Source organism: Ornithodoros turicata, unplaced genomic scaffold (genome assembly GCF_037126465.1).
Source record: "Ornithodoros turicata isolate Travis unplaced genomic scaffold, ASM3712646v1 Chromosome39, whole genome shotgun sequence".
Classification (NCBI taxonomy): domain Eukaryota; kingdom Metazoa; phylum Arthropoda; class Arachnida; order Ixodida; family Argasidae; genus Ornithodoros; species Ornithodoros turicata.
In genome coordinates this window covers 636811-653191 of record NW_026999369.1, presented here as the reverse complement: position 1 = coordinate 653191, position 16381 = coordinate 636811, and the positions used below count along the sequence as shown (strand labels likewise).

Here is a 16381-nt window from a genome sequence, read left to right as displayed (position 1 = left end):
TATTACAAATATATATATATATATATAAAAAACTTTGCTCGTTCTGGAATTTTCCCCACGTAACCACTAACCTCCTTATCTTTCACTATGCTTGCCAATTCTTGTCTGTTGTCCCGTTTCGTCCACGTGTTCGTGAACCTTCCATTTTTCTGTAACCGGTCCGTAGCCTAGATCACTACGTTCACATAATCCCCTCCATACTCTAACAAAGCAGCCATTCACTCCTGCCGTAGAAGCCCGTATGGAACCTTTCTTCCCTCCGGGCTGTTGACCCACAATTCGCATGAACCTTTAAACACGTCACACATAACCCTTTAAATACCATGCCAATGATGAGGACGGTGCCCAGAAGTGTTATGTCCGCCCAAGGAAAGCACAACGACTGCCTCCGATGCCGAACAAGAACGAAGTGTGTGTTTATTATCAGCTGAACACTTAAGTACAAGACGGGATACGCCCCCTTGTTCCTTATCAGCGGAACCCAAAAGGATTTAGACAACCTTGCCTGACAACAAACGCGCGGTACAACATTCCTCCCGCACAAGTTTTCAATTACAAAAACACAATATACTATCGAGTACAGAAATGAAACATGCATACAAAGCACCAGAAACAGTTGGAAGGTTCGCATGCAAGCTTACATAGGTTCTCCAAGCGCTTCGTACGTAAGCCTGTCAGGTGGCCTTGCCACTCTTTTACTTCGCCTAAGTTCCTCGTCGGGAACACTTTCGACACTAGAACTGTCCCCACTGGGTATTCGCGAAGTCTCTGGCACGTCAAAGTATTCGTTGTCGGAAGATTCTGAAGTCTCCGCCGATTGCTGCTGGGAACTGTCGTCCGAACCTGCAACAGCTCCAGTCCTTGACCTGAGATGGTCACTGTGCACGAAGCGAACCTTTCTGAGAACACGTACCAAGAAAGTTACCTCACTGATCACTTTGATCACTTTTCCTGGTGACCAATTAACATCCTCTCCCCTGACATTCTTAACCCAGATGAGATTTCCAACCTGGAACGTTCGTGGGCGAGAGCGTCGTTTATCTGCGTACATTTTCATCCGGTTTTGCTTTGCACGTGCATGGTCGTAGCCAGGCTTCAGTAGAGAGAGACGGGTCCTGGGCAGCCGTCCCAAGAAGAGTTCAGCAGGCGTCTTCTCGGTCGTTGCATGAGGTGTCGTGCGATACTGAAACAGAAAATTCGAAAGTTTAAGCTGCATGCTTCTTTTCTTGTTATCGCTTTTGTCTTCTTCCAGCTGCTTTAGAAGAGATTTCTTCAGCGTTTGGACCGCGCGCTCCGCAGGTCCGTTCGAAGCAGCGTGATATGGCGGTGTTGTCGTGTGGATGACGCCATTCTCTTCCATGAAGTTACGAAATTCTTCGGACACGAATCGGGGACCATTGTCCGTTACAGCTTCTTCTGGCAATCCGAATTGGGCAAAAATGGTTCGCAGTTCTTCGACTGTCCTCTGAGCTGTTGTCGTGGGCATCATGATCACCTCCATCCATTTGGAATAGTCATCAACGACAATCAAGAAATTCGTCCCATCTTTTTGAGCGAAGTCTAGATGCACTCTCTGAAATACTCGGGTCGAAGACGGCCACGGCTATAATGGTGGAAGGGGCGCACTGTTCTGAACGCACTGGCACACATGACAGTTACGAACAACATTTTCAACGTCGGTATCCAAACCAGGTCACCATACGTTTTGTCTACTCAACATCTTCATTTTCACCATTCCCGGATGGCCTTCGTGCAGAAGCCCAACGACTACTTCACGCAGGCTCTGTGGTATTACCACCCTGGCTTCCCACACCAGACAGTCGTGGTCTGTAGAAAGGGAGTCCCGTCTTTGAAAGTAGGGTTGCAGCGCTGGATCATCCACCTTCTTTGGCCATCCCCTTTTTGTAATTTCGATGACTCTTGGCAATACAGGATCCTTCCTGGTTTCTTGTTGTACTGTCCAATTATTGAGAGGGACTTGTTGCAACGGCGAGAAATACTTCAAGGTGTCTGCTTCCTCCGGCATTGTAGGAAGTGGGAGTCTTGATAACGCGTCGGCGTCTTCGATGTGACTTCCTTTCTTGTACACAATATCATAGTTATATTCCGCAAGTAGAAGTCGCCAACGTTCAATCCGCGCGGCAGCCACGCCGGTTGACTTGTGTCCCAATTTTAGAAGCGATGTTAGCGGGTAGTGATCTGTTACGAGGGAAAACTTTTTCCCGAAGAGGTACTTGTGAAACTTTTTCACAGCAAACACTATCGCGAGTGCCTCTCTTTCGATTTGTGAGTAGTTTTGTTCCGTGCTTGTCAAAGTCCTTGAAGCAAACTCTATTGGTCGCCACACTCCTTTAGTTACTTCCTGCGATATCACTGCGCCCAGCCCGTACTCTGAAGCGTCACAGGTCACCTGAACAGGCTTACTCGAACAATACAAAGCAAGTACACTTGCACTGCATAACAAACTTTTTGCTTTCTGAAAACTGGACACACAGTCTTTACTCCAAATCCAAGAAGCATCTTTCTCTAGCAGATTGTACAATGGTTTCAAATGGGTAGCTAGGTTCGGAAGAAATCGTGCATACATATTTAGCATACCCAAAAAACTGCGTAGTTCAGTAACATTAGAAGGTGCAGGAGCCTCTGTAATCGCTTTCACTTGATCTGGCGAAGGGCGCAGCCCATCTTTATCAAGAACAAAACCCAGATGCTTAACTTCTTCCACAAAGAACTTGCTCTTATCAACATTAAGTTGCACAGAATGTTTACCAAGTCTGTCCAATACTAGTTTCACATTTTGAAAGCACTCGTCATAGTCTACACCTCCAATTAACAAATCATCGCTGTAGCACGCAACCTTAGGTAGCCCGTGCAAGATTTTATCCATTTGGCCTGAAAAATTGCAGGCGCACTGGACACCCCGTAAGGTAGACACGTGAATTCAAACAAACCCAAGTGGGTATTCACTGTGAGAACTTTCCTAGCCTGCTCATCAAGCTTAAGCTGTAAATACGCAGAGCGCAAGTCAAGAACAGTGAAAACACAACATCCCGTGAAAGTAGCGAAAAGTTCGTCTGTACGTGGAAGCGGGTACTGCTCAGTGCGAAGATTCGAGTTAACAGAAACACTGTAGTCCCCACAAATTCTTATTTTGCCTCCTGGCTTTGGTACAACAACAAGCGGGGTTGCCCAGTCACTTGTTTTGACTGGTGTCAGTACCCCTTCTTCCACCATGTGTGTCAGTTCTTTTTCTATTGCCTCACGAAAAGCAAATGGGACATTGCGATGTTTACAAAATACCGGCAACACGTTATCTTTAAAAACAAGACTTGCAGTGAAACCCTCTATTGCACTTTTCCCTTTGTTGAACACACCAGGGAACATAGCCTTAAGTGCCTGCAACGTCTTCCCTTGTGACGAATTGTAAAACACTGATTGCCAGTCAAGTTTCAACTGCTTGAGCCAATTCCTGCCCAACAAAGCTGGAAGCTTTACAGTGCATTGTTTCACCACAACCAGAGGCAATACTTCCGTGCCTCGCATACTTTCAACAGATACGTCAATCACTCCGACGATAGGAACCTTATCTCCTGTGAACGTTTGTAACACAAGGTCACAGTGTTTCATCGTACCAGAAGGCTGCAACTGCCAGTACATTTGCTCCGGCATAAGCGTTACCGCTGAACCCGTATCAATCTCAAACTCCACTTCTTTACCTTCGACTTTCAGCATTGATTTTACTGGTGGTATGCCAGTCACCGAATTACAACGAACAATGCTAACATCTTGTTTTCTCCTTTGTGGTCTTCCAGAAGCTTGCACCGTAACATATTTCCTTTTAACGTGGCCTTTTTTTCCACACTTAAAACACTTTGCATCTATAAACGGACATTTCTGAGGCGTGTGAGCCGAAGAACCACATCGAAAACAGGGGCCTACCGTTTGTTTTCGCGGCGCAAAGTCCTGTCGTGAGCTGCGTAGACGGTGCACGTCCTCTGTCGTAGACGCCGACGAATGCTGAAGCACTTTCGATTGTTGCCCTGCCAGTTCCTTGGCTAGGGCCACTTTGTAGACGTCATCAAATTTGCTCGTTCCGTCCAGCTCCAGGAGAGATTGCTGAATATCGTGTAGACGGCATCCGGCCACGAACCTGTCACGTAGAGATTCGTCGAGAAACGACCCGAATTCGCAGGTGTAGGCTAATCTCTTCAGGGCAACTGCGAAGTCGGCCAAGCTTTCTCCCTCCTGTTGGTGCCTCCTGTGGAACCGGGTGCGTTCAGCGATGAGAGACCTCGACGGCGAGTGGTGTTTCTTAAGAGCTGCCGTCAACTGGTCGAAAGTCCTAGTTGCGGGAAGGTCCGGCACCAACAAATTCTTCAGGGTCTTGTAGGCAGTCGTGCCAAGATAATTTAAAAACGTTGCCGCTTTGTTTTCCGCTTTGACATCGTTGACACTGGCATAAATCTGGAATCGTTCCAGATATTCCTCAAAAGGATTCTTCCTGGGGCCTGAACTCATGAAACCTCGGCATTGTGATCCCATCCGTCGTCGCCAATGTTATGTCCGCCCAAGGAAAGCACAACGACTGCCTCCGATGCCGAACAAGAACGAAGTGTGTGTTTATTATCAGCTGAACACTTAAGTACAAGACGGGATACGCCCCCTTGTTCCTTATCAGTGGAACCCAAAAGGATTTAGACAACCTTGCCTGACAACAAACGCGCGGTACAACAAGAAGAAGAACAGTCTCTGTTCGAAATATCGGCGGCTTCTGTCCTGAGGCAACTCCCTTCCTACATCTCTACCGGTTCGCTGGATTTCTACCCATCTACATTATTGACTTAGTTTGCTTGGTCGATGACAACTGAAGGTGGAATATTTCTTTCCTCAGATTTTTTTATTGGTTTGTTCCAGCTAAAAACAGAAGCCTGGGCAGCAGGGCATAATAAAACCCTCCATCAGCATCACTTTGCCTCTTTGGCTTTGGCAAGCGTGGCTTTGCCTCCACAAGCATAACTTTGACATAATTACTTTGTGCCGTGATAAAGGGTACTATGACTGTGTTCGCAGTACCATTCAAAAAGTTGGCGCCTATGGGGCTAGATTGTAGCCCCCTGTTGTGTGCAGATATCCTGATGCCTGCAGAGCTGTAAGTTGTTCTTCCGGATGAAAGAAAGCTTGAAGACTGCATACGTTGTGTCTCTTCTTGAGTATTCTGCCGTTGTATACACAACTGCCGTTGTGGAATACGGTTGGAGAAGAAATTACTGGACATCAAGCACAGTGAGGCATGCTCCACCCAGGCCACAAGGAGGTACAATTAATTTGAGCCACCTTTTGTTAATGCAGCAAAAACACCTATTTCCACTGAAATAAAGACTGTGGGCTTTTTTTCTGTTGTGCTTGAAGGGCACACGAGATCGTAATAAATTGTTTCCAAAAGCTGTTGCGTCGCATTCTGACATGATCTGAGCCAATATGGTCAGCAGATGCTATAAGATCCACAGAAAACACATGCCAGCAGATTCTGACCATACTATAGGAGAGGGCATGCCCTTGAAATGATTACATTTGTTCACTTTCCAGATGACTTCAGGTATGTGAAAACAATCATAAATGTTGACAAAGCTGTTATGAAGCAGCGACTGCAATTAATCTGTAGAAGTGGGCAGAACGGTTGAATGCAGAATTTGTTCAAAGTGTGCTATAGCGTCATGCAGATGGGATATGAATGAGCTGACTAAACATTTTTCTTGCGTAAGAGCAAATGCACCTGTAGGTTCTCAAAATCTTTTTTTTTTTGCTTCCTAGATTGCCTCAACTGACGAACAAGTAAACAAATAAACCTCTAGATTTTCAATATGTTGCAGGAGAGGACTAGTTATACAAATAAGGGAAGATTTCTTTTAGACGACCTATATGTGAATATACTATCTGAAAAAAAAAAAGTAATTTTTTGCAAGTGCTTGATACTCTCAAACACATGGTTAAACAATGAATATAGATCGGCTTGACATTTTTATGTGAAGCTAATCACAAGCAATCAGTTACAAGCATAAATAATATGGGGCTCCTTCAAGAATGCTAATTTGTCAGAAATTTATTGTAAACATGACCCCAAATGTGCTCCGTTCTCGAATTCTCACTACGTCACCAGATTTGTTCTCGTTCTACATGCCCTTTGGCGCACAAATGATGTATATGTCAGAAGGAAGCTCGTAAGCGACAACTTCATATTTCGGCACAGTTTAATGCGCCCCATTTTTCAAGAAAACAAAATGATGAGTTACATTCGATATGTGCATCGTCTAAAAAATGCACACAATTTTTTCCAGTGATATTTAAGAGAGGCAAGCTACATCTCTGGCTGGTTTTGGCTGGAATAGCCCAGACTGGCAGTTACACAAGCTGATGCTACAGTTGACAAGCACACAACATTGACAGTTACACAAACATTGAAAATGTAAAGGAAAAAAGGCAATTTAAAATGCCTCACTCAATTCACTACTTTTCATAGCTTACACCTTGCCAGGTGTTTTTTTATCCTAAAATGGTTTCATTGCCAAAATCCACGAGAATGACCGTCATCACATTAACAAGTTTCAACTGTATACCAAGTAATAACAAACATGTGCTTACTTTTTCTGCAATCAAGATGTGAATTACATCGTTGAGTTGCAGGCTTCAGTGAAAAATCACTGCTTGTGATGTCGCTGCTGAGTGAGTACGGCACTGCTAGTGACGCAACATGTGATTCCAGTGTCTTTCACCCCACCCCACGTTATTTTGTGAGCAATTAGCATCAGAATCAATGAGCTTGCACGATGCACTTATAAAGGGTAATTTCATGTGTGCCGATAAACATACTGCAGTGCTAATTTACAATGTAGTTTGTGGCTGTGGAGCACACTCATATTGAGTATGCCATGTGAACTAGAGGAGCATTTTCTGCCCTAAACATTAGATGAGCGAAGACCCCAAAAAATGTAAGCACTGCTTACGTGCATTTGACAACCTGCATTTTTATTACTGAGAGGCTCTCTTCGTAGCTAGAGGGAAAGTGTGCTGGCAATGTGGCACATGTTCATAAGATGTGAAACCAGAAACGCAGAAAAAAATTGACAGCATATCATGATCTCAATCATGTCATTGTGTCCGTGTTTCTGTCTCCTGTTCTGCATTTGTTAATCTTTTTGTGTAGTTGCTGGATTTTAGCCCAAGAGCAGGGGTCAGCAGTTAGAGAACATCCAGAACATGCAAGGCATACATTTCCTCATTCTCCACATTCCTCATTCAAGTAACGTTGAAGAAGTAACCATGCGAAGAAACAATACAACAGTGAAGCGGGCTTCAGTACACTACAACATGTCACATGTAACAATATACAGTATGCCTCAGTGTTTCCCAAACCGTGTGTCAGGACCCCCATTGAGGCCGCGATAGCCCAAACGGGGCCCAAGAGAAAGCAGATGAAGTGAGCGCAATATGCCACAAAACCAAGGAAACTACCTCTCTGTGACTGCATTATATTGAGTTTTACAAAAATGCAAGTTCAGTTCAGCGCACAATCAGTCGGGAAACAAGCTAACTCGCAGCAATGCTTTCAATCAAGTGTGTCGCAGTATTCCTCACTGAATCATGACGAGACCGTGGACCTACATCAGACGCTACTTGCAAACACTAGTATAACACTCATATTTCTTTATTTACTTATTTCGAGAACCCCAAGGGTCCGGAGGACATTACATGGGGGGTGGGAACTGGAGCGTAAGATACATTTACAGCAACTTGATAGGAACAAACAAGCAAGCAGAAAAGAACAACACAATTAGCAGTAAGTAAACAGGAAAATAAAGAAACGACGACAGTACAAACTTATATAAAAACAAGTATTAAAGCGTGAAACAGGGAGTTCGTTCAGATAAGTACAGATAATTAACAAATATGATAAGGGGGAGGTGAAAAATTTAAAAGCAACTGGCATAGAAGCGTGGTGGTCTTGTGGGTAGAGTGAACAGGAGGGGGTGTTACAAAATACTGTATGGTCGATAATAGTTGTGAGAGGTGATGGGAGCTTGTTCCATTCGATGGCAGTTGAACAAAAGAATGATCTGGATAATGCATTGGTATTACAATGAAAGCGTGTGACATTATTAGTGTGGTCGATGCGAGGAAAAATGACACTCGAGCAGGTGATGGGCGATTGGTGCGGTGGCAAGATGAAAAAGAACCTATGGAAGAGGGCTAACTTGGCAAGACGGCGACGATGTTCGAGTGAGTCGAGATTAAGATTTGATTTTAATGCGGTTACAGAGGTATCGAATTAGTAGTCGTTGGAAATGAAACGGGCAGCCCGATTCTGGATGCCTTCTATGGCGTCGCAGAGATACTTTTGGGGAGGGCCCCAAATAGGTGATGGATATTCCAGCTTGCTTCGTACAAGAGCCGTGAAGGTTAGAAGCTTAAGATGGAGGGCGCCAACCGGAGGGTGCGTCTAACAAAGCATAAGGAGCGAGAAGCGTTAGTTATTATGTGGTTGATGTGCTCGTTCCAAGTTAGGTTGGAGGAAAGGTGGATTCCAAGATATTTGTAAGAATCTGCTCGGGTTAATGTGATATCACTTAGAGTGTAGGGGAAGGGACGAAGACACGAGACCCGTCTTCGAGAAAACGACAAAATGCGACACTTTGCAATGTTCAGAGGCATTTGCCACTCATTGCACCAACGCCGGATTAGTGAAAGGTCGCTTTGTAAGGCTAGCTGGTCAGAAGGAGAGAGGGTTTGCCTGTACACTACACAGTCGTCAACAAAGAGACGAATCGTGGAAGATATGACTGAAGGAAGGTCATTTATACAGATAAGGAAAAGGAGAGGGCCGAGGACTGAACCCTGAGGTACACCAGAAAGCACAGGTACATTTGGGCATAGGTGGTTGTTGCAAGTAACAAATAAGGTAAGATTAGTCAGAAATTGAGCTATCCAACGGACGACATACGGGTCGAGGTTAAGCAAATAGAGTTTGTATAGAAGCTTGGAGTGCGGCACCATATCGAAGGCCTTGCGAAAGTCTAAGAAAGCGGTGTGATGATTATTGTCCGCGTGGAGAAAGATGTCGTGAACAAAACTGGCTACTTGAGTGTCACATGAAAAGAGGTTTCGAAACCCGTGCTGCAAGGGATAGAAGAAGCATTTTTCTTCAAGGTACTTAACTACGTTGGAGTATGCATTCGAGAATTTTACATACTATAGAAGTGAGTGAAACGTGGCGGTAGTTATTAACGATGTGGCATCTGCCTGATTTGTGAATAGGGACAATCTTCGCCGTCTTCCAGTCCTGCGGTATGGCAGAATCTTGGAGTGACTGAGTAAATATGCAACATAGAATCTTGCAGGAAATAGATCTCGTGTTGTATAGAACCTTCGGGTTGATAAAGTCCGGACCAGCACTTGACGACAGCTTAAGTGGCACAATGATTTTACAAATGCCATGAGTGCTGATATGAATGGGGACCATAGGTGAGGAGGTGATTACTGATAGTGGAGTTTGGGTGTACCCGTTATCGGTGTTGAAAATGGATGAAAAGAAGGAAGCGAAAGCGTTGGCGCAGTCGTTGTCGGCGGGTGTCAGTTAGACTGATAAGGTGGGATTTTGGTAGAGATAAAATTTTCCAAAATTGTTTTGGTTTATTCGTCAACTTATGTTTCACTTCCTTGATCGAGCGCCTGTATTCCCGTTCACAGTAGTGAAATTTAGCCCATGATACGTCGTCGCCAAGACGCTTTGCCTTCCTGAATAAGCGCTTTTTAGCAAGATTTTAAGACTTTTCGTGAACCAAGTATTGTGATCATAAGATTTCACTCTTATCTTTGGAACATTGTACTCGGTAAGGTAGTTTATGTTGTCACGAAAGAGGGACCAGTTATCTTCAATGGAGTGAGGCAAGGTGCCATGAAATGAATTTTCATTCAGAGCTTCAAGACTCTCGTTGATGGCTTGGAAGTTAGCTCGAGCATAGTCGTATATGGTTTTATCGTTGAATTTATGAACATTTGGACTACTTGAAGAGATATCTTAGAAAATGGCCTTGTGGTCACTGAGATCATCAGTGACATGAAAGAAGTGAGTGCTCAGGATGAGAGGTTAAAAGCAAGTCAAGCGTTGACTGCGTGGCATGAGTTATTCGGGTAGGATGTGGAACGGCATGCGATAGATTAAATGTAAGGCATAAATCCACAAACAGTGTATCTTGTGAACTCCGGGAAAGATTGCAGTGGAGCAAGTCCCAATTTATTGACCGTATATGTATCAGCGTGTATTGAAGGTGTATATTACTCTATATGTATCAGGGCAGATTTCAAGCTTCCTGAGCGCGCACAGACGGTGATCTCAGTTGTCTCGCGACGTAACAGACGGAGAAAGACACCAGCTATCACACACACAGACATCCCGTAGGCTATGCCCATCTTTGTTGATGCACCCACGAATCCACAGGAAGACCGCTCTCCCACTCGCTCTCCCACTCGTATTAAGTACCTGTAGCTTGAGCTACAAACAGTTTGGTGCACACTCCACAAAACGAGAACAGCTGATTGCTGCTTTCATGGGCGCGGCCATGCGAGCCGAGAAGGACATTTCAACAGAGGAGCAATTTTAGGTAAGTTCGAACGTGGCGCCAGTCGTCGGTGCAACAATTTCCGGAGTGAACCGAGCTCGATCAGCTCAGATAACGCTTTTTTTTTTCATTCTTTTTCGTTTTAGTATTATTTATCATTATTTTTTTATTCATTTCCAATTCTAATTCCAATTCCAGCTCAACCGCTCAGTGCGCTGACACTAGTGCAACGTAGAGTCAATAAATCTTTCGCTTCCTCGCTTCCCTAAGGAGAAGAGCACTAGAAGTATATTCGTGTTGTGTGATTCCTTTTTCCCTCTCTACGTTCCAGAAACATACGGTTTCTCAGCCAAGACAATATAGTACCGTGAAGACCACCACCCCAAACGTGGTTGCCACGGTTTCGGTTTTGGCCCATTTGCATGTCAAAATTCAGGGATTGATATTTTAATACACGTACGCGTTTCAAAATTTTTAAACGTGGATTTTAACTAGGACAGTCTCTCGTATCAGTATCTGGCTTTTGTTCAAGACGTCCTTATTAGAGTTAATTAATGAATTTAATTGATTAGTCATTAGTCCTTACAATCTCTCTTGGAAAAGATACGCGCCCGTAGAACTCAACTGTGAAAATGACATGCTCTCGTGACTTTTTTTATAAAAGTTTGTCCCCTCCAAGCTGAAACACACACACACACACACAAAACAAACGGGGTGCCACAAACGCATACTTCGTCGTCATAGCCATTTAATAGAGATTTTTTTTAAAAATAAAACAACTAGGACTATCTGTACATTAGTTTCGCACTTACGCGTACGCAACTACCTCGCTACCTCGAGATACCTCGCTCGCACTAACTCGGAATTCGGCAATGGGGAGCGAGCCCTAACCTAACCTAACCTAACCCAACCTAACCTAACCTGAAGGAGAGCACTGCTGGACATGGAGTTAGAGATTGAGAAGTACGGCATTTTCAATGAGGTCCTCGGAGGGAAAATTCGGGGGGGGGGGGGCAGAGCCAGCACCGTGAAAACTCGAGGAGCGGTGGGCTGTTCCCCCTGCCCCCACATTCCGATTTATACCGAAACTAAACAGGAGCAGCTTTCCAAGCTAGGGCTCCGGAACGAACCGACAACAAAAAACAATAAAGAAAAAAGAAAACAAGAGGAAGGAAGCACAAAAAAGGTATATGCGCTTGAACCGCAACGGGTCAAAAAACATTGCAAACTCGTTTTTCTTGTGCCGGCCATTGGCATTTTTAGCAGCTTTTCTGAACCGTGATGTGGATTACAGGCCCAAATAATGACAAATGAGCAAGTACGCATCCTCGCTGATCACTTTTTGGTCACTTTACGTCGTTTGAAGTGCAAATTGTTGCGCCTACCAGTAGCGCCACATTCGCGTTCAAATTGCTCCTCTGTTGAACTGTCCTTGTCGGCTCCCATGGCCGCGCCCATGAAATCGGCAATCAGCTGTTCTCATCTTCTGGAGTGTACACCAACCTGTTCACAGTTCAAGGTACAGATACTTAATCCGAGTGGGAAACCCTCGGCGGTCTTCCTGTGGATTCGTGGGTGCATCAACGAAGATGGACATAGTTTTCGGGGTGGCTGTGTGTTCGACAGCTGATATCTGTGCGCTGAACTAACTTCTATTTTTTAAAAACAACTTCAATATATTGCACTTGTAGCATGATAGTTTCCTTGGTTTTGTCGCATATTGCGTTCACTTCATCTGCTTTTTCTTTTCCCCTCCCCAAGTGGTGTAACCCCCGCTTTGACTATTGCGGCCTCCCTAAGGTTTATGTGTCAGTTTTGGAAACACTGATATTGTTACATGTGACACATTGTAGTGTACTGCAGCCAGCTTCACTGTTTGACTGATAATTTGCACGGTTACTTCTTTAATATTATTTGGATTACTTTCATCTGATACTGTACCATTAAATAGGATAGGAATCCATTATGGTTTAGAATTATTTTTCCTTTGCAATGTTCCCAAACTGATCTTGATGACAAGTTGTCTCCTTTTGTTGTCCTTTTGGGTTGTATTTCACACTGCTTACAGCATAATGGGAGAATGAGAAAATGTATGCTTCACATGTTCTCAGCATCCTCTGCAGCAACTGCTCCTGGGCTTAAAATCCAGAAGCTACACACGAAAAAAAAAAAGCTGTAGAACAGACGACACATCAAAAAGGACACGACAAAATGACTGGGACTGTGTTATGCTATACTTTTTTTTTGTGTGTGTGTCTCTCTGGTTCTGCATTTTTGTGAACATGTGCCATGTTGCCGGCACCCTTGCCCTCTTGTCACAAAAACACCCTCAGACATAAAAATGCAGACAAAAAAGTAGAGAACTCCAACTTAACATAACAAGAGAGAACAAAGATGGGTACACAGGAAGCTTCTAGAGTCTTGGCACATACGCGGTGACCCCCCGGTTTTTAAGAAAAACCGTGGCCCCTCCCCGAACAATACTCCCATCTCCTTAAATAATGACCAGTTGTGCAATCGCTCATTCAGTTTGGCACTGACGATGTCCGTCGCATGACGGATGAAACGACTGAGTACACCTTGTTATTTTGCTATGTTAAGTTGGAGTTCTCTACTTCATTGTCTAGTTGTCGTCCCCCGGCTTTTGGAGTATTTTTGCATAAAGATGGAGGTTGTGAGAGGCATATAAACACTGCTTACATTGCTAACCTGTCTATCACAAGACATGTGAAATGATTGCCAAATTAGAATTCAGAAATTCGAAAATGATTCTGAAATACATAATTCCAATAAAAGGGAGAGTAAACATTGGAATAACAGGTAAAGGTAAAGCACTGAAGTGTTGGCATTATTCTGATGTGTATGATATACTGCTGTATTTAACCCATGACATATATGTTGTCAAACATTAACTTCTTGCATTCAACATCAAGATGCTGTACCTATTCCATCTAAGCGACTTGTCTTTACACGGACACGTGGCACACAATTTTGGCACGAAGATTTGATATCTCTGCTTGTTTGACATATCAAGCAAATACTGTGCCAAAATTGTGTTACCTACATGACATAGTGCTTTGCTGAGATATGTTAGGGGAGAAATACTCCTGAAGCGATTAAAGGAAGTGCATACGAGTACATATGCTTCGCAAAGTTGTTCCAAAGTTCCAAGTAGTTGTTACAAAGTATGTTCGTGTTGAATTGACAAAGCATTAGTCATCTGATAAAAGAAAGTAGTGAGAAATACCAAGCCGCAAGCAGTGTTGCATGGCCATGTTCACAATGGGCAATGACGCTTTTCACTTTGCGTACCGCAGACTGACTATGCTCAATGAGTGGTTTGCAGTGTCTATGATTGATGTAGGCCATGGCAACTACCGATGCACTTTGCAGAGTGTGCAATGATATCTGTTGTGAACGAGACAAACCTCAATATATTCCCACGTAATTTTGATCCTAGAATTAATTGAGTTGAGGGTTTCAGGTATTAAGGTGTGCACCTCTCTTGTGATATTTCGTGGAAATCACACAGTAGTTACGCATCCTCTAAGCCTCTTAAAAAATTCTTCTTCTACTTCGTCTTCTTGAAGTGGACACGAAAATTACCTTTCGCAGACAGTACGCTGCTGGCATACAAAACCCTTGTACAAAGTGCCTTAGAAACGGTACAAATGACATCATACTGTTCATCATAAAAACAAATGACATGGCACTGTTCAACAGAGCCACCAATTTGGTACAGCTGAGCTACGCTCAAAGCTAGGGGGGACGAGTTCGCATCAAAAAGGCACGGTCTTGAGGGGATTACGGTGGTCTCTGAGAGAGCACGTGACTTTCGGTCCTATTTTTCTTTCAAGGGGAGGCAGCGAACAAGTGCCCATTCGTGGATCCCAGCCCTCTCCTTCCAATTTGTTTCGGTGTCAGTATGTCTACCAATGGCATGATGACATTTATATTCTGTTGAGTATCTTACGTGCTGTCCGGGACATGTATGTAGATAGGTATGCCAAGATTCTTTTTTTTATTATTAACCTTTTTTGTAGTTTGAATCCCTCGAAAAAGCATTGCACAGCACCAGAACACAAAGGCTACATAATGACCCAGTTTCACCAACCTTTTCAGCATCTGAACTAAGATGAAGAGTCATTAAACTATCTGCTTCACTAAATGAGTTATTACTGAAATATTCCCCTCATCACCGATGGAAAAAAATGAAGTGTCTGTTAAGTTCAAGAATTGGCAACCCTTGATATTGGCTCGGTTAACCAGAGTTGGCGAAACCGGGCCTATGGAATTAACCGAAACATTCATCACATCACAAACCAAAGTTTGTAAAAAGAATTGAGTGCTAGCATGAGGTTTTGGCAATTGTGAGTAGCATTTGAACTGCTACCTATGTAGCTGCAGCATAATTACGAGTAATTGAGAAAAAGTAGTACAAAATTTGAGGGTACTCTACTCTTCCTCTGCATGGTACTGAAAGCTGTGATGATTCCAGGTGCTCATCGTCTTGGCCCACATTCTGCAGCATATTTATCAGCCATTTGTGTTCCTATTTGTGGTACTGTGGCAAACTAGCCACTCCACCCACATACCAGCATTCCTAGGTTACACATATCATGTAGTTGAAGTGTATACGAAGAGGGGAGTCAAGTCCTGTAGATCACACAAACAAAATACAGAAACCGACACCGAAGATCATTTTTTAAGTTTAATTTGTAAAAGCTTTCGCGTGGAGGTCCACGCTTCATCAACTTTATTTTGAGATGGACACGGAGTTTCATTGTCTGGGGCGATACTCTACCCCATAGCTGCTTGTCGTGTGAGGAAGGAAATAATGTCCCATGGAGTCCAAAATTGCCAAAAGAGCTTTGAGAGGAGGCATTCGTGGGCTCGATTTAGCCATAAGCCAAGCAATTTTATCTGAAAATGGCAGTTTGGAAAGCTTGGTAGTGTGTGCAATTACACAGAATATACTCTGGGTTTTCTACAGCACCGCAGTGACAGTATCTGAGAGAGTCAACTTGCCTCAGATGGTAATGACACTCAGCTGTGAATGCCCCATTGAGTCGCAGTCCACGAGTCACAGTGCACTATCTTGGCGAGAAGTGTTTTGTGGCATCCAAAAACGAAGCTCTGGGTCAATATTGCTCAGTATAGACGGGAGGAAAATGTCAGTTGTCCATTGACAGGAAGACTATTTATACAATCCATTGATGTGTCGGTGAACGAGATCTGCTGTCTACGTGACCAGTAACAGTCCTTTGCTATCTTTCACTGTGATTTCATTAAACACCTCCCTCATGTGACGGTGTTTCCGGCACAGTTTTACCTTGCTGAACCACTTTTCGCGGCTCTTATCAAACGTAATATTATCGGTTCTTCGTAGGCTGCGGCGGAACGCAAGAGACGTTTACATGATGTTTACGTAATTACCGTCGTGACAAATGGTCGACACATCAGTTTTGCAGTACGTCTTATGTGTTGCTCATCCTGGACATTTTTCCCTACCCGATTTCCTGTCCGAAGCAGCTACGACTGCAATGTCACTTCACCCATGAATTCCTTCATGAGTTGCACGCGGGTGTTAGCACACCAAGTCGTTACACGTCTGAAAAATAAATACCTGACGAAATCGGCAGAAGAAGTATATGCTTTATTAGAGCTTGCAGTGATTATCCTTTTTATGCAGCACATCGCGCAACACCATACGGCTCCATCGTTACTCCATTTTCTCAAATAGCCTCGTCCTCGATGGTAGCCGAACC

The 16381-nt window shown here is 43.9% G+C and overlaps 1 protein-coding gene across 1 annotated transcript; it reads right to left on the bottom strand.

Annotated features, from left to right (window-relative positions):
• Positions 1 to 637: 637 nt before the first annotated feature.
• Positions 638 to 1501, bottom strand: LOC135374015 (uncharacterized protein K02A2.6-like). The gene has a single exon (XM_064607035.1). It carries the CDS (start codon positions 1499 to 1501, stop codon positions 638 to 640), a length of 864 nt encoding a protein of 287 aa, XP_064463105.1.
• Between the last annotated feature and the right edge of the window lie 14880 nt (positions 1502 to 16381).